General features: G+C 33.8%; 1 protein-coding gene across 1 annotated transcript in view; it reads left to right on the top strand.

The window, feature by feature from the left end:
• Positions 1-18,647, top strand: part of LRRIQ1 (leucine rich repeats and IQ motif containing 1) — a 197,397-nt gene that overhangs the window by 112,265 nt on the left and 66,485 nt on the right. The window contains exon 22 of the mRNA XM_041738854.1: positions 2,958-3,064. Coding sequence (XP_041594788.1) covers positions 2,958-3,064 — 107 coding nt within the window. The remainder of the gene's footprint in view (positions 1-2,957; positions 3,065-18,647) is intronic.

The following is an 18,647-nucleotide window of genomic DNA, read 5'->3' as shown; positions in this document are numbered from 1 at the left end:
CTTGGCATATGGTAGATGTTCAATAAATAACTAGTAACTGAGTCAGCAATAAATTAGATAAAAGTCACTGAATACATTTGACTGTGTGTATGTGTATGACTGGATGTGTATAATACAGTCATTTAAATATATGTTTCTATTTGGGAAGGCAAATTTAAATTAGTAAATAATACTCCTTATAAATGATACAGGGGCACCTAGGTAGCTCAGTTGGTTAAGCATCCAACTTCTGATTTCAGCTCAGGTCATAATCTCAGGGTTGTGAGATCAAGCTTCACGTTGAGCTCCACACTGGGCATGGGGCCTGCTTAAGATTCCCTCTCTCCCTCTCCTTCTGCCCTTGCCCTCCTAAAAATAAATAAAATAAAATAAATAAAATAGAGATAAAGCAGTCATTTAGCCTTAAAACATATTTTACAGTACTGCTGTACTTATATGTACTTGTATATGTAAAATTGATAATAAGCAGGGTTTCATGTATGAAGTTAACAAGATTATCAATTAGTGAGCTAAGATTAGAACTATAGAAACTGAAAAAGGATTATAGAGGGGATTAAATAATTTTAAGGATATTCTAATGTCCAAATAAAATTGTGTTACTTAAATGAAATAATGAAGTACAGAGCTACATGCATATTAGAAACTCAGATTCCTTATGGGTTTCTTTAAATATTTTATTAAAATGTATTTAAAACCTATTTCCCAGACATTGACAAGTCATACTGGGAAATAAAAGATTTTAAAAACAGCAACATAGACCTGCCACTGATGATCTCAAAGGAGTAGATTTCAATGTACAAAGCTGATTTTATAGTGCAAGAAAAAGCTACCATAAGCTTTACTCTTTACAATAAACTTGTACCTTGGCTTTCCTACTTGACTTTGTATTTTTTGAGGGTAGGAGTAGTATCTTATTTCACAGTGATGTTTCCAGGGATATCAAACTCAAGTGATTTTTTTCCCCATCTACAATTACTATGTTTCTTGCCTCTTATCATTATCCCTTTGCAGTTTACATGAGTGTAAGATTTAAATAAATTAAGGTTTATTCTAAAACATCATAATGTTTTAGAATAAAAGGATATTGAAAATATAGTATTCTTTATGTGCCCTTGATGAATAAAATTATCTTTTTGAGTAAATTGAGCTAGACAACTCTTCTAAATAATTTATATGTATTACTTAATCTTGATAATCCTCTATGGAGGATTTAAAATCTTCTCCAACAATACAATTTCCATGTTGGATATTTTATTGTTATTTATGTTGTTATTATATATTTACTAGCTGCCATTTGTTGAGCACCTACACTGATGTAGACATGAGTCTCAATGCTTTACACACATTATTTCATTATTTCTCACTGTAGTATTTCACAGTCAATATTATTTCTCTTGGACAGACAGGGGAAGGGCAGAGAGTAATAGCAATTTCTCCAGAGTCATACAACTAGTAAAAGTTGGGGCTTGGGTCTCACTCAAGTCTGTTGAATTGTAATGTTTTTGCACAGGAAATACATAGATCAAATAGAAAAGCAAGAAGAGCAGAATGTTTAGAAAGATCAGTTGTTATAAAGTATCATACAAAATAAGAAGCCCATGGTAACCTGTCTTCCCTGACTAATGCTCCTTTTGATGTGTCAGTATATTTTTCTGTAAATGGCTTAGATGATGTATAATATATATTGTATTAAATATATATACACAAGGTTTTAGTTTTTAAAAATTTGTTATTCTTATTGATAATTCATGTTGAATTCATATAGAAGTACCCAACTCCATAATATCTTAGGTCACACCTAATTATGAGATATGCCCAAATATTGACTAATATCTCCTTAATCTTGAGAAATATCATCTCTGTGAACCATGTAAATCATGCTTAAAAGAATAAATTATTGCTAGATTAATGGAAATCTTTAGTTTCCACATGCTTGAAAAATATTCTGCAACTACTATTCTGTTTTTCTAATTAACATTCTAAAAAATATACTACCTTAGCATTTAATTAAAATATTTAATTTGGGCATTACATTATTAAAATCCTACTTTTCCATTTAGAATATGCAATTATACATTGCATTAGCAATTAATCAAAGATTATTAGTCTCTTTTTACAAGATGATATAAGATATTAAGAAAATGTATCCTGCCTTTACTTGTGGCTTTATGTTAACCTACTTTAAATGCATAATTTTCCGCTCTTTATTCTACCCTTCTTACTTACATCATTATTTTTTTCTCTTACAGTTCTTCAACAAGCAAAAATTACAACTGCACAAATCCCCCATTACCAATAAATTATAGGGCTCTGTGTTTACAACCATCCTGTTTATTTCGTAAAATAAATAGATTTACAATGCTCTTGGCTATAAAGTGAATATAGAATTTTTATAATTTCTTTGATATCTAATACATGAAGATAAAAGAGAAACCATTCATTTATCTGTACAATGAATAAAATGATCTTTTTTCTATGTCTCATCCTATCAGTTGTATTGCTTACATCTCCTATATCCCAGTCCTCATATGCAAAAGAGAGAAAAGTAGGGCCTATGGTTTTTCCTATAATAATCCCTTTTACCTAACCATGCTATTGTGGAAATTTTACTTTATTCCAGCAGAAATATTGAGAATATAAGAAAGGAGCTAAAATAATAAATAGTAAGGCAATTCCTCAAATAAAGAGATGATACCATAACTAGAAAATTTTAATGTAATTTTTTCACATTATTAGTATTTCTGTGCTTTGTGTTACGTATTATTAATCAGATAACCAAAGATATATAAATGATTTGTTACCATTTTATATTATGAAACTTTCAAAAATATGTCATTACCAGTTTCACAGTGCCTTACAGAGTGGGTATTTTTTAATACTATTGTAAAAAAATATAGCCACTTCAGAGAAGGAATGAGCCAGACCTTAACTTTTGTCTTATTGTCTTTTTTGTCTATATCCCATTGTTTGCCTAGCATTATTCAAAAATAATGAAAATGAAACTTCTGTTGCAAAATCACCAAAGATGGCACAGCCCAGAAGAGATGATTACTTTGAAGGTATGGTTTAATCACAGATACATAGAAAGCCAAAAAAGATAAAAATGGAGTATGGAATTGTTGAATCACTATATTGTATACCTGAAACTAATATAACACTATATATTAACTAACGAATTAAAATAAAAAGTTTAAAAAATAAATAGAAGGATTTGTAGGAAATAAAGATGAAGATGGAAAATTGTATTTAAAATAAAATTTTAAAATCCTCAGTGGTCGTACAGTACACATGTAAAAAAATCATATATGAAATATAATTAAATAAAAGTCAAAATGTGGTTCTTAGCGCTAAAATACTAATTTAGTGTGTTGAATCATTGGCACAGTAGTATAGTATTTGTATCAGTGCTTCTTTAACTTTAAATTTCATATATTTTTATGTAAAAGTCTTATAAAGCTGTTTCATTGGTATAACTAATTTTGCTTAAATTTTACACTGACTGATAATATTAGCCTATATCAATGGAAGTGAACCCACATGGAAATGATATTCTAACATATTTACTTTACTGCCAGTATACACAAATTGCATTATATATTATAAGTTAAACTCTGGAATTTTAAATATTTTACTATATGTGAAGCTTGCCCTACTCATTTTGGGGTAAAGGATTTATACATTTAAAGGGCAGATTATATTTCTTATTTCAGCATTTGGAAAAATTTTGGACTTATATTATCAAACAAATATTTAAATATAATAGAGAAACAAACATGACTTATAAGTTTGCCATTGCTTTTTCTTTAATAGTTAAATGTTCATAATTTTGTCTATACTTTTGGATGATAATTTATAATAGGAAAAAATATATTTGAATGGAAGTGGGCCACTTAGAATTTTAAATACTTTGTCTTTTAAATAAAATCTTAACATTTAAACATTATTTTAGTATGATTGCAAATAGATACTTTGATTTACATTTCTATTTAGTAATGTCTCAAACTAAAGAAAAATTTGACTAACATCAGTTTTATAATTTTCTAGAGATGCCTTTTAAATATGTAGCAATGGAAGACATGGGGTATAGAATTTTCTTTAAGGCATATAGTAATAAATATATACATAAGAAGATAGGTAAAAAAAGCATAGCAAAGTATTGAAATTGTTGGATCAATAGATGATGGTATATGGAGGTTTACTCTATCAGTCAATTTTTTTTAATATTAAAAATTTTCCAGAGAAAAACATTTTAAAAATTTGGTAGCCATTGAAGGTGTCAAAAAACAGTATTTAAAAAAAAAAAAACTTATCAAGTCGTATTTTAATACAATTAAAATATGTTTTCAATAGAAAATAAAGCTTGGATTCTAATCACTTAATTATCTTATTACAATCTTAATTTCACCAATTCACTGTAAGAGTCAGAAGTCTCCTAAAATCAATAACAATTCCAAAGATATTATCTATTAAATAGAAGGATTGTTACTTTACAAAGACATTGCCTAGTAAGAAAGATAAAGGGGGCATTTTTGCCCTTTAAATTAGCATGCATCTCAGCATTAGAAGGGAGAAGTCTGTCCGAGCATGTTCTACTGCATTATCTCTTGTTCTGTGAAATGTGAAGACATGTTGTCATCTAGAATAGTATATATGCTTATATGGTATACTTATGGATTTGTGTACTAATATAAAATATAATAGGAATAGTTCAGTTAGCAGTAGAAATAGAGTGGCCTGTAGAACATGAAACATTTCTGTGCTTCATGATATGAAGTTATATGTTTTTGTTTACTTTCCCCTATATGAATTGTGTTTGGTTTAGTTTCCTTTTTCCCCTGCAACCTCAAGTACATTTACATTTCATTAATTTCACTTAATGGTCACTATGTGTGTACCAGATACTCTAGTGACTGATAGTTATTTTCAGGATTGGTGGGTTTGTTTTTATTTTTGTTTTGAAGAAATGGGTTAGGCAAAAACAGTTGTACATTGAAGAACGTTTTTTCTTCAGCCAGTATGTTTATTCCTGTCTTCTTTTTCTTTTTTTTTTTTTAGAGGAAAAGAGTGAGGCAAAGTTAATTTGATCATTGTTGGCTTGTTGGCCAGGTTGAATCCTGTGGTGTCCTCACCTGCTGCTGGCCTAACAAGCCTCCTAGACTCACACTGTTTTGTAACTGGCCAGGAAGACCCGTAGACTTCCACATTAGTAGCCTGACTCACCCCAGGTTCCCAGTAGAGGGCACATTTTAAAATCAGGTCTTTTGAGATACATGAATTATATAAAACATACCAGATTTAAGAGTACATGTCCATTAATTTCAGTATATTTGCAGTTAGGGTCACGTGGGTGGCTCGCAGTGAGCATCTGCCTTCAGCTTAGGGCATGATCCCGGGTCTGAGGATCAAGTTCCACGTCAGGCTCCCTGCATGGAGCCTGCTTCTCCCTCTATCTATGTCTCTGCCTCTCTCTCTCTGTGTCTCTCATGAATAGATAAAATCTTTAAAAAAATTTTGCAGTTATACAACTATCACCACAATCTCATTGTAGAATATTGGAAGAACTCTTCCTCTAAAAAATCCAAATAAAATTAATAGTTGGGCATCTTACTCCACCAAAAGTGAGGGAGACCAGAATTAAACTTCATTGTAGGTTTAGGCTGAATGATTCTATATGTAACAGCATCTCAGCACAGTGGCATGCCAGCACTGTTGTGTTATTTCCTTGGTTTTGTTGGCATTAGATGATATGACTATCATATCATTTCTCTCTATAATTCCCACTTATTTTATAATAATATTGTCTGATTTTTTTAAAGTTGAATTTAAAATATTTTCTTCTTTACTTTGTAATATTATTTATGGGGGTTTCCAAGATTTCTCTTATAAATTGTACTAAAATTCTTTTATTACTATTGCTGCTTTTTTCTGAATGTCACTAGCAGGACAGAGAGGATGGTGCATATCCTCTATTAGGCAAAGAAATGTTAAATTTAATGAATATTTAATGAATACCAAATTATATTAAATGATATAAGGTAAAGAATTATTCCCTTTTAATAGTCCATGTTTTACAAAATATCTTTCTTTTGTTTCAGGTTTTTAACTCTAGTTAGTTAACATGTAGTGGAATATTGGTTTCAGGAATAGAATTTAGTGATTCATCACTTACATGTAACACTCAGTGCTCATCACAAGTGCCCTCCTTAAAACCCATCACTCATCTAGGCCATCCCCCCACCCACTCCCCTCCAGCAACAATCAGTTTTGTTCTCTATAGTTAAGAGTCTCTTATGGTTTGCTTCCCTAACTTTTTCCCCTTTCCCTATGTTCATCTGTTTTGCTTCTTAAATTCCACATATGAGTGAAATCATATGCTATTTGTCTTTCTCTGACTGACTTGTTTTGCTTAGTGTATTACATTCTAGTTCCGTCTACAATGTTGCAAATGCTAAGAATTCATTTTTTTTCTGATGACTGAGTAATAATGCCATTGTATATATACCACATCCTCTTTGAATGAATACCTTAGAATGGATATCTTGTTTATCCATTCATCAGTCAATGGACTTTTGGGCTCTTTCCACAATTTGGCTATTGTTGATAATAACTGCTAAAGATATTGGGGTCCATGTCCCTTCGAATCGGTATTTTTGTATCCTTTAGATAAATACCTAGTAGTATAATTGCTGGGTCTTAGGGTAGTTCTATTTTTAACTTTCTGAGGAACCTCTGTACTTTTTTCCACAGTAGCTGTACCAGTTTGCAATCCTGTCAACAGTATAAGAGGGTTCCCCGTTCTCCCCATCCTTACCTACATCTGACAGATGTGAGATGAGGTATCTCATTGTGGTTTTGTTTTTTGTGTTTTTTTTTTTAAGATTTTATTTATTTATTCATGAGAGACACAGAGAGAGAGAGGCAGAGACACAGGCAGAGGGAGAAGCAGGCTCCATGCAGGGAGCCTGGTGTGGGACTCATCCAGGGTCTCCAGGATCACGCCCTGGGCTGAAGGCAGGCGCTCAACTGCTGAGCCACCCAGGTGTCCCTCATCGTGGTTTTGATTTGTATTTCCTTGATAATGAGTAATAGTGAACATCTTTTCATGTGTCTGTTGGCCATTTGGTTGTCTTTTTTGGAAAAATGTCTAATCATTTCTTCTGCCCATTTCTTAACTGGATTGTTTGTTTTTTACGTGTTGAGGTTGTTAAGTTCTTTATAGATTTTCTTAAGGTTGTATTTGAAAGTAAGAGCATATGCATGAGCCTCGGTGAGGGGCAGACAGAGAGGGAGAAACAGACCTCCCTGATGAGCTGGAGCCCAACACCATGGGGCTCCATGTATCATACCATACAGAGCTCAACCCTATGACCTGATCAGGACCTGAGCTAAAGGCAGACTCCTAACCCGTTGAGCCACCCAGGTGCCCAGTATAGATTTTGGATACTAACCCTTTATCTGATATGTCATTTGCAAATATCTTTTCCCATTCTGTAGGTTGCCTTTTAGGTTTTTTTTTTGTGTGTGTGTGTGGTGGGGGGGGTTGCCTTTTAGTTTTGTTGATTGTTTCCTTCACTGCGCAGAAGCTTTTTATTTTGATGAAGTCCTAATAGTTTATTTTTTGCTTTTGTTCCCCTTGCCTCCTGACACATGTCTAGTAAGAAGTTGCTACAGCCAATGTTAAAGAGGTTGCTGCCTATGTTCTCCTTTAGGATTTTGATGATTTTCTGTCTTGAATTTAGGTCTTTCATCCATTGTGAATTTATTTTTGTGCATGGTGTAAAAAAAAAGTGGTCCGGTTTCATTCTTCTGCGTATTGCTGGCCAGTTTTCCCAACATGTTTGTTGAAGAGACTTTTTCCCATTGACTGTTCTTTCCTGCTTTGTCAAAGATTAATTGACTGAATAGTTGTGGTCCATTTCTGGGTTTTCTTTTCTGTTCCATTGATCCATGTGTCTGTTCTGTTTTTGTGCCAGTACCATACTGTCTTGATGACTACCAGCTTTGTAATATCACTCCAAGTCCAGAATTGTGATGCCTCCAGCTTTGTTTCCTTTACAAGATTATTTTGGCTGTTTGGTTTTTGTTTTTGTTTTTTGTTTTGTTTTGTTTTGTTTTGTTTTGTTTTATGGTGCCATACACATTTTAGGATTGTTTCTTCTAGTTCTGTGAATATCTTTCTATTTTACAACGTTCACTAAATGTTGACAATTTATGTCTAACTGCCAGATTTTGAGCTTTAGCCTAATGAAGGCTGGGAAACCTTTGACCACATCTGCTCCCAGTATAACCTCATACATATGCTGTGCTGTGTGTTAGGTATCAGTAGTCTGAGGACTTTACAGGTTCAGCATTGGCTTACTTGATTTGTTATTCATAATTTATTTAATGTTAGATAACTGTTTTGGTTATCCTGTATCACCCATAATTTCTCCTTTGCTTTCAATATCTGATTTTGCGTTAGAATTTGAAACACGTTCCTGATTATTACCTCAAAGATCTCCCACCATGTTTCCTTTTTTATGTTGAAATGCTCAATTTAGAACCCTGACATTACTCTTCTATAGCTATCACTGGTATGAAAAGAAGCTTAGCATAATGGATCTAAGTCTAGATTCCTGAGTTAGTCTAACCCAGACTGAATCTTGATTCCATTTATTGGCTGTGTGGCCTTGGGGACATTATTTAACTGCCCTGCTTAGAATTATTTTTCACATGTAAAATTGGATACTAATAGTACCTAGTTGCTGGGGATTACATGAGTTCCTACTTGTGAAATGCCGGAAACCCACAGTATGAATACATAGTTAAACCCTCAAAACTTGTAATCATTGGCAGCAGTCATTTTAAAAGTATAGCTTTATTTTTTTTCCCCTTGTTTGCAGTTGGTAGTATTTATTGTACTTCTTGCTGGGTGCAGTGCTAAGAGTTTTAAATTCTCTGACTCAATCTTCTCAAAAACCTGAAGGAAGGTATTGTAACTGTCACATGAGGAAACTGATTTTGAGAGTTTGATAAGTGATCTGCCCAAGGTCATACAGAGAGTAAGTGGCTAAAAGGGAATGGAGATAATTTCTCCATCAAAACAATGCTAGCAAAAATCAAACAAAATGCAGACATTGAAGAGTGACAGTTCTTGGATAACCCTAAAATGTATATACAACTTAGAACTAAATATTTAAGAAAAAAAAAAAGACTAATTAATAGGTTAGGTAAAACTCTGGGAAACTGATAATCAATTTTGTTCTTTATTACTTTCTCATAGCTTGCATTGATATAAATTAAGAAACAATTTGGTACCAACATGGCGATGAATATCTGATTTGTGCCTTGTAATTAGCTCCTACCTTACCTCAATATTATTATTATTATTATTATTATTATTATTATTATTATGACCTTACATTGCTAAGGACCAAATCTATTAGCTCTAAGGGTGAACTCACTTTCAATCACCTATTTTAATTTTCAGATAGATGAGAACATCTCCACACAGTTCAAAAGCTGACGCTATATTTTTGCTTCATTTACTCTTCATATTATTTATGCATAAATTAAATGACTTTCTTGCCCTATTCTGAAATTTTAAGATTTGCTACTTCTAAACTAATGCCAAATTCAGACTTTTGGCTTTAGCCAAGGAAGGAAGCTAGACAAGCCAGGGGGAAAAAAAAATTGGATTTTGCCCAACAACCTTCTCAGAGAGGCAAGTTTTGTCTTAGTTCTTCCATTCCCTGGGACATTTTACTTGATTTTAATGTCAGGTTTTCTTAATTCTCAGTCTGGTGCTGTCATCACTAGCATGCTTTCTATTTCTCCTCTTATAAAACTGAAGATTTACACATACCATATGTCCTTTTACATCATAGATGTTAAAATATTTTTGTATTAAATTTTTGAGCATTGAAGACATTGAAAGATGTTTAACTTTTATGATTTTTTTTCTACAGAGCATTTCTAATCAAACCATCTTCCTTTGTGGTATTCTTTATTGTATGATTACAAGCATTTTCTTCTCCAGCTTTCTTCCTTTTAATACCAGCTTAGGGCACAGAGTCACATGATGTAGACTGTGTTAAAGTAGGTCTTGTATTTCCAATGCTGCATAGAGGAATTGCTAATAGCACCAATGTGATTAAATATTAAGGACTGGTAAAATAAATGCAAGCAGCCAAAAAATACCTGAAGTCATGCTCTAAAGTCATTGATTTGCAATCTTATTTCTACTAAACAAAACTCAATATTAGTCAAAGTAGACAAGGGTATGAATATTCATAAAATGTGATCTGTCCATCAGTATCTCAGTTTGTAACAACTATACTTTGAATTATTGTTTTCCTGCTAAATTTTAAGCTCTATGTATCTCCTTAGTATTAATGGCCCTTACGATAATACCTAATGCATATTGATGCTTCATAAACTTTCTTGGTGAATAAAAACACAAAAGACAATACCTTTAAATAGTTTCAAATACAGATGGAGCTTCAAAATGCTTATATAATGTCTTTGAATATACTGCTTCCTATGATGAAGTAGATTCACTATTCTATGCATTGCAGGAGATCTCTTCACTTAGCTAATACCTGTCATTTCAGACAGTAATCTTTTAAGAAAACTTTTTTGATTCTAGTTTGGAACACTGCTCACTGTGCTCCCACAGTACCTTGAATAAAATTTTATCCATCATATGATAAAATGTAATATGATATAATAGTCTCTTTACTCTTGTTTGCCACCACTTGTATGTGGCATTGTTCAATGTATTTTATCTATAACAAGTAATGAAATCCTCACAACAACATTTTGATGTAGGAAACAAAACTTTTTCTTATTAGAAAAGTGAAGATCTGCCTGCACTTACAAAGAATTAAAGACCAATTAGCAAAATCTTCTCTAGTTTTTGTATGAACATTTTTTTCTCTCATTGACCAATAAAAAAGGACTTGGAGAAAGTCAACAGCAAACATAAATAAAATTGAAAAGTAAGTGGGAAGCCCAACTTAGAGATAATGGAAGATCAAGAGCTATATTTTAACCTCTTTTAAAAAATTTAATATGGTAGCTTTTTATATAACTAAATATCTAAAATCTTTCCATGACCTCTCATTGCTCTTAGAACAAAAGCTATCCTCCATATCATGGCTCACCTGACTGTAAATGTCAGATCCCTTCTCAGTTCCTCAAATATGATAAGAAATGTTTTTGCCTTGAGGCTTTTGTACTTCATTGTTTTGCCTGGAAACTCTGCCCTCCACACTTTGCACAAATATTCTCTCATTGTTTAGTTTGTGTTTCTAGTCCCATGAGAGAGCCTTCTCTTATAACACAGCCTAAGTAGCTTTTTCCTCTCTACTTGGTTACTCAATCACACAGCACCTGCTCCATTCATGGTATTTATCTGCATTGTCCTATTTATTAATTTAAATTGTTACTTATGGGGCAGTTGGTTAAGCGTCTGCCTTTGGTTCAGGCCCTGATCTCAAGGCCCTGGCATGGAGCCCTGTGTCAGGCTCTCTGCTCAACAGGGGGTCTGTTTCTCCCTCTCCACCTCTCTCTCTCAAATAAATAAATAAAATCTTAAACAAAATAAACTGCTATATGTTATCTTATATGTTATTTTTCCACTAATAGAATGTAAGTTTCATGAAGGGACTTCATAAGTTCTGTCTGACATGGTTCTTGTCAGACAGATCTTATTCAGTTATATCTTTAGCACTTAGAGTAGAGCCAGGTATATATTTAGTACTCGATAAATATTGAATAAGAAAGAAAATATGTGTATGTGACATGCTTATAATTAAAACTCTCTAAATATATTTTAGATGCTATCTTGCTATTTTTAAATATAAGGTTCAGAATCATTTTGATTTTCTACAGAAAACAAATCTGATTAGGAATCCTATCCAGTAAAGAATGAAACAAACTATTTTTTTTTAATTATCTGTGGATAAGGTGGATTCAGGAAATGGTAATCCCAGGTCAGAGAGGAGCTGCTTAAACTCTTCTTTATCCAAACTTCTTTATGTAAATAGTTTTATTTTTCTGCTTTCCCCCCAAATTCAACCAAAAGAGAACATTCTGTATTCTATAGTGTGTGTGTATACATCTTCTGTATATATGTTTTACATATTTATATATATACACTTTAAAAAAAAGAAAAGAAAAAAGAAAAAATCTGGTCATACTCAAATCACAGGTCATTTTGGCCATTTGCATGCGAAAATTGCAGAAATTTCATCTGTAATATTAACTCCTAACAACTTAATGAAAGTTCTTTAATACTATGGTTTTAATACGTGTCATGTGTGTATACATGTATATATGGTGCATATATGATTTTAAAAATGGGAAAGTTACCTGGGTGGCTTAGTCAGTTAAGCCTCAAACTCTTGATTTCTGCTCAGGTCATGATCACAGGGTGATAAGATGGAGCCCCAGGTCCTACTCATGCTCAGCAGGGAATCTGCTTGTCACTCCATGCCCTCCTCCCACCTGTGTGCATGCATTCACAGGCACACTCTCTATCTAAGATAAATAATCCTTAAAAAACTAAAAATGGGTTTGTAGTACAACTTGAAATCCAGCATTGTGATGCCCCTAGATTTGGTCTTCTTTTTCAATATTCCCCTGGCTATTTGGGGTCTTTTGGATTCCACGCAAATCTTAAGATTATTTGTTCCAACTCTGTGAAGAAAGTCCATGGTATTTTGATAGGGATTGCATTGAACATGTACATTGCCCCGGGTAGCATAGACATTTTCACAATATTAATTCTGCCAATCCATGAGCATGGAATATTTTTCCATCTCTTTGTATCTTCCTCAATTTCTTTCAGAAGTGTTCTGTAGTTTCAAGGTATAGATCCTTTACCTCTTTAGTTAGGTTTATTCCTAGGTATCTTATGCTTTTGGATGCAATTGTAAGTGGGATTGATTCTTTAATTTCTCTTTCTTCAGTCTCATTTTTAGTGTATAGTAATGCCACTGATTTCTGGGCATTGATTTTGTATCCTGCCACACTGCTGAATTGCTGTATGAGTTCTAGCAATCTTGGGGTGGAGTCTTTTGGGTTTTCTATGTACAGTATCATCTCATCTGCAAAGAGGGAGAGTTTGACTTCTTCTTTGCCAGTTTGAATGCCTTTTATTTCTTTTTGTTGTCTGGTTGCCAAGGCTAGGGCTTCTAGTACTGTGTTGAGTTTACCCCAAAGATACAGATGCAGTGAAAAGCCAAGACATCTGCACCCCAATGTTTATAGCAGCAATGTCCACAATAGCCAAACTGTGGAAGGAACCTCAGTGTCCATAGAAAGATGAATGGATAAGGAAGATACACACACACACACACACACACACACACACATACACACAATGGAATATTACTCAGCCATTAGAAATGACAAATACACACCATTTGCTTTGACATGGATGGAGCTGCTTGGAGGGTATTACGCTGAGTGAAGTAAGTCAATTGGAAAAGGACAATCATTATATGATTTCACTCATATGGGGAATATAAAAAATAGTGAAAGGGATCATAGGAGATAGGAGAGAAAATGAGTGGGAAAAATTAGAGAGGGTGACAAAACATGAGAGACTTCTAACTCTGGGAAACAAACAAGGGGTAGTGGAAGGGGAGGTGGGTGAGGGTATGGGGTGACTGGGTGATGGGCACTGAGGGGGCAGTTGACAGGATGAGCACTAGGAGTTATACTATATGTTGGAAAATTGAACTCCAATAAAAATATTTTTTAAAGAAAAAATAAATAATAAAAATAAAGATTAAAAAAATAAATAATAAAAATGGGAAGGGATTTCAGAACTCTTAGAGATCTTGAAATGAACCATGATATGTAGGCTATGAGATTTTACATTTTCCATTAAAAAATACAAGAGGACTTCCACTTCTGGTAATAGGAGTCTTTGTACTCCAATTCTCCTCAGAGAACAGCTTTAAAACTTAGAAAAATTATTTTTAAAGGATCTAATTGAAGTCATTGGGGAATTAACAAGGAAGTAGAGAATTATAAATCAAGAAGGAAATACAAAGACTGAGTAGATGAGCAAAGCTTTTGATAATGTCACAAGTGTAGGTGAATTATAAATTGACTTTCTACTAGCTCTTGCCAGAAACAAACATAAACCATCTCCAAGAATAGATAACATCAACTCAAGCTTCATATTATCTCTACATTTTTTTCCTAGGCAGTATTTGGCACACAATTAAAAAAATAGGCATAGAAGGAGATGAAACATCATTGAATACCATGAGAAAAAATAGACAAAAATAGAGCCAATGAGATTTCAGATAATGGGTATTTTTAAAGAAATATACACAATAACTTTAAGGATATAACAGAAATTGAGCATTTTAATAGATACTAAACCTAAAAATATCCAAAAGGAAAATCTATAACTTAAAAGCACAACAACTGAAATTAAGAACTCAATGGATAGATTTAACTACAGATTAATCAAAACTGAGGAAAGCACTACTAGACAGGAGAAAGATCTGAAAAAAAAATCTAAATTGAAGCATGAAATAAAAGAGAATGGAAAATACAGAAAAGAGACATGCGAGATACAGCAAAATGTCTCACACATACATAATTATAATCCAAGAAGTGGCGAGAGAGAAGAGTGTAGGAGTAATATCTGAAAAGTTAATGGTTGAGAATTTACTGAAAGTGATGAAAAACTTCAAGTTATGGATTTAAGAAACTCCATAAACCACAGAACATATATACATACAAGGAAAACCACACTGCAGCACATCATGGTAAAATTGCTTAAAAGAGAGAGAGTGAGAGAGAGAGAGAGAGAGAGAGAAAACACTTTTTTTTTAAAGAGCCAGAGAAAAAAGTTTATTATTATTCAAAGGAGCCATAATGATGAATAATGAAGCTGGCTTCTAAATAGAAATCCTGAAATCCATAAGACAATTGTTATGTAGTGTGCCCCTCCCCAAATTCACAGGTTGAAAGACCCAAACCTCTGATTATACTTGGAGATAAAACTTTTAAGGAGATAATTAAGATTAAAGGAGGTCTAATGAGTGGGTCCCTAATCTAATAGGACTGGTATACTTATCAGAAGAGAAAGAGACATCAAGAGTATATGCTCACGGAGAAAAGCCCATGTCAGGACACAGTGAGATGGCCATCTGCAAGTTAAGGAAAGGCATCTTCGGGACTAAACTTGCTAGCACTCTGATCTCAGACTTCCAGCCTCCAGAATCATGAGAAAATAAATTTCTGTTGTTGAAGCATCCAGTCTGTGGTATTTTGTTATGGCAGCCCAAGCTAACTAATACACAATGTAATGGTATCTTTAAAGTACTGAAAAAAATAGGTTCCACCATGAAAGTCTGTATCCAGCAAAGTTTTCATTTTCAAAAACGAAAGTAAGGCACTCATGCCATCCAGGTTCCCTACCTGCTGCTTCTCTGTTTAGCCACAAGGAAGAAGGAGAAAAACACCTGGATTCCAGAGCTAAACTTCACAAAGGAAGAGGGAAAAGATAATGGTTCTGGGAGAAGAAGCCTATGGCAGCCTTTTTTAAAAAATTCTGTGTTGTCCCTTGCTCCATGAAAAAAAAAAAATCTCTCTTCCCACCTATATTAGATGCCCACCCACTTGCTACATAGGAAAATTTCTTTATTTTCAAGATTGCCAATAATCCTATCAAGGTTTCAGATAATTATTACAATACCTTAGAAAGTTCATCATCAAGAACAGAGTCTTCTAAAGAAGACTACATGAGATGACATTAACAGTAGATTTCAAGTTTGAATTGTGTGTAGATACTCAGTAGCTGTGTGATTCATATCTTTGTTTTCTCATCTATAACTGGGAATACCAGATTTTACTTCTCATGATATTTTGAGAATTAAATGATAATATAAGGCCTCCTAGCTAAAGATAATGGATCTGAAAACCCTCACTAAAACTGTGAAGACTTTTTTAAGACACATACTAACAAATATAGGAATATAAAGAAGGGGCAACAGCAACATAATTTTTTAGGCTAGAACACAAATATATGAGTAATAGAAAACAAAAGCTTAAACCAGCAATGAAATATGAGAACTATTTCAAACTTTCAAAGTTTTAGGAATTGATGGCCTCAGTCCCAATGGAAGTAGTGTGAAGAGATCTGGGTTACCTGTGCAAAATTCTTTAATTTTTTTAGATAGGATAAAGGATTTTTTTTTAGATAGTCACAGAATCTATGACTCAGGAACATCCTTGACACCTTTCTAAAACTAAGAATAAATGTAAGTCTAAATGCTAAAGCCTCAACCCTTTCTCCTACTCAGCTCTCAGAATTCTGACAATCATATTTTTTAGTCAGTTCAAGTGGCCATGAGAAAATACCATACACTGGGTGGTTTAAAAAACAGAAGTTTATTTCTTAAAGTTCTGGAGGTTGGAAAGTCCAAAATCAAGACACTAGCTGATGTACTTCCTTAGAGCTCTCTTTCTGGCTTACATATGGTCACTTTCTTATTATATACACACATGGCTTTCCCTTGGCTCTTGAATGTGGAGAGAAGAGATCTCTTTCTTCTTCTTATAGCCACCAATCCCATCATGAGGGCTCCATCCTCATGACTTAAATTAACCCGAATTACCTACCAAGACCTCACTCTTAATAGCACCACTTAGGGAGTTAGAGTTTCAACATAGGCATTTTAGGGAGATGCAAGCATTCATTCCATTGCGCCATACCTCCAACCTCCAGGAAAGATATTATAAGAGTGTTTCTGGAGATTCTTATTGGTCCAAGAGGAAACATTTAAATATTGACATCAGGTATTTCCAATATAGAACTGAAATAAGTCATCTTAAAAGTGAAACTTTCAAAAGAGGCCTCATTCACTGGTGTAGAGTTTCCTGTCAACTTTAAAGACTCCTACTCTAAAATATAAGCACACAAGACACCTGGGTGACTCCGTTGGTTAAGCGTCTGCCTTTGGCCGAGAGTCCTGGGATCAAGTCCCACATCTGGCTCCCTGCTGGGCGGGGAGTGTGTTTCTCCCTCTGCGCCTCCTCTGCTCATGCTCACTCTATCTCACAACCTCTCTCAAATAAATAAACAAAATCTTTTAAAAAATAAAATAAAACAAAAGCACACAAATGAGGATCTGAAGCAAATTTAAAACATGAAAGATAGAGAAAGAAACTGACAAATGTAATAATCAACTTGAACAGACACTGGATCAGCAGAACAGATGCTATAGTAGGTGAAAAAATTCTTCAAATAGATCGTGAATATCATCATTGACATAAGAAAAGATTGCATGCATGAAATAAGAGTGAGATGCTATAATAAGAAAGAGAGGTTGGAGAACCAAAAATATCTTTTTGAAAATAAAAACATGATATCAGAAATGAAAACTTGGCAGAAGATTAGAAGATAGTGTTAGAAGATAGTGTTAAAGAAATTTCCCAGAAACTGGAGCAAAAATACAAAGTGATGTGAAACATGAGAGAAAATGTAGAGATGAGACTTATTCCAAGAGGTCCAACCCTTGATAAATAATAGGGAATCCAAAAAGAGACAACATTCAACAACAAGTAGGTTGAAAGAAATGATCAGAGAAATCATTCCAAAAAATTCCCCAAACTAAAGGATACCAGTTTCTAGATCAAGAGAGCCCTTGAATGTCAGAAAAAGGAATGAAAATAAACTCATCTGTTTGGGGGACTAAAGAGTGGCTCAGTGGTTGAACGTCTGCCTTTGGCAGCTCAGGGCATGATCTCGGGGCCTGGGGATCGAGTCCCACATCGGGCTGGGCTCCCTGCAAGGAGCCTGCTTCTCCCTCTGCCTATGTCTCTGCCTCTCTCTCTCTGTGTCTCTCCTGAATAAATAAATAGAATCTTAAAAACAAAACAAAACAAACAAACAAACAAAAACAGCCAACATCTGTTTGGTATGTATTTGAAAAATGTCATAAAAGGGTGGAAGATGATGAGAGCCTAAGAGTCCTCCAGAAAGAAAACAGGTCACAGGCAATGAATCAGTTATTTAAAAGGCATTGGATTCCCAAAGTTAATCTCAGAATCCAGAAGATAATGGAACAGTATGTTCAACATTCTTAGAAAAAAGTTATTTCCAACCTAGAATTCTGTAAACATACAAACTATTAATAAAATTTAAAAATAGAAAATGTGCCAAGTCTTAGTTTATCTCCCTTGCAAACTTGCTCGATAAGTACTGGAGGAGCTGCTACACAAAAATGAAGGGGGTCAAACACAAAAAAAGAATACATGAGATCTAGTGAGGAAAGAGACAAAGGAATATTTACAGTGATGGTGAGGAGAGATCCCAGGATGACATCATACAGAGGTTGAGAGAATGAATACTCCCAAGACGAAAGAAAACGTCATGAATCATCTCTCTGAGAAAAAAAAAAAAAAATCTTCCTGATTGTCTTCTGTACTCAAACATATTTGAAAGGAGATACACAATTCAGGAAGAGTTTTGGAGTGACCTACAGATATGTGTATAGAATACTAATGCCTGTATGTATAGTAGATGCAGCCTTCTAATAGAGAATTTGGAAACTACCTAGAGTACATACACGGGAAACTAATTAAATGTAAAAAAATTGAGAACTAAATATGAGAAAACAAAAAATTGCACAAGA

Source organism: Vulpes lagopus, chromosome 23 (assembly GCF_018345385.1).
Source record: "Vulpes lagopus strain Blue_001 chromosome 23, ASM1834538v1, whole genome shotgun sequence".
Taxonomy (NCBI): Eukaryota; Metazoa; Chordata; class Mammalia; order Carnivora; family Canidae; genus Vulpes; species Vulpes lagopus.
This window is presented reverse-complemented; position numbering and strand designations above follow the sequence as displayed.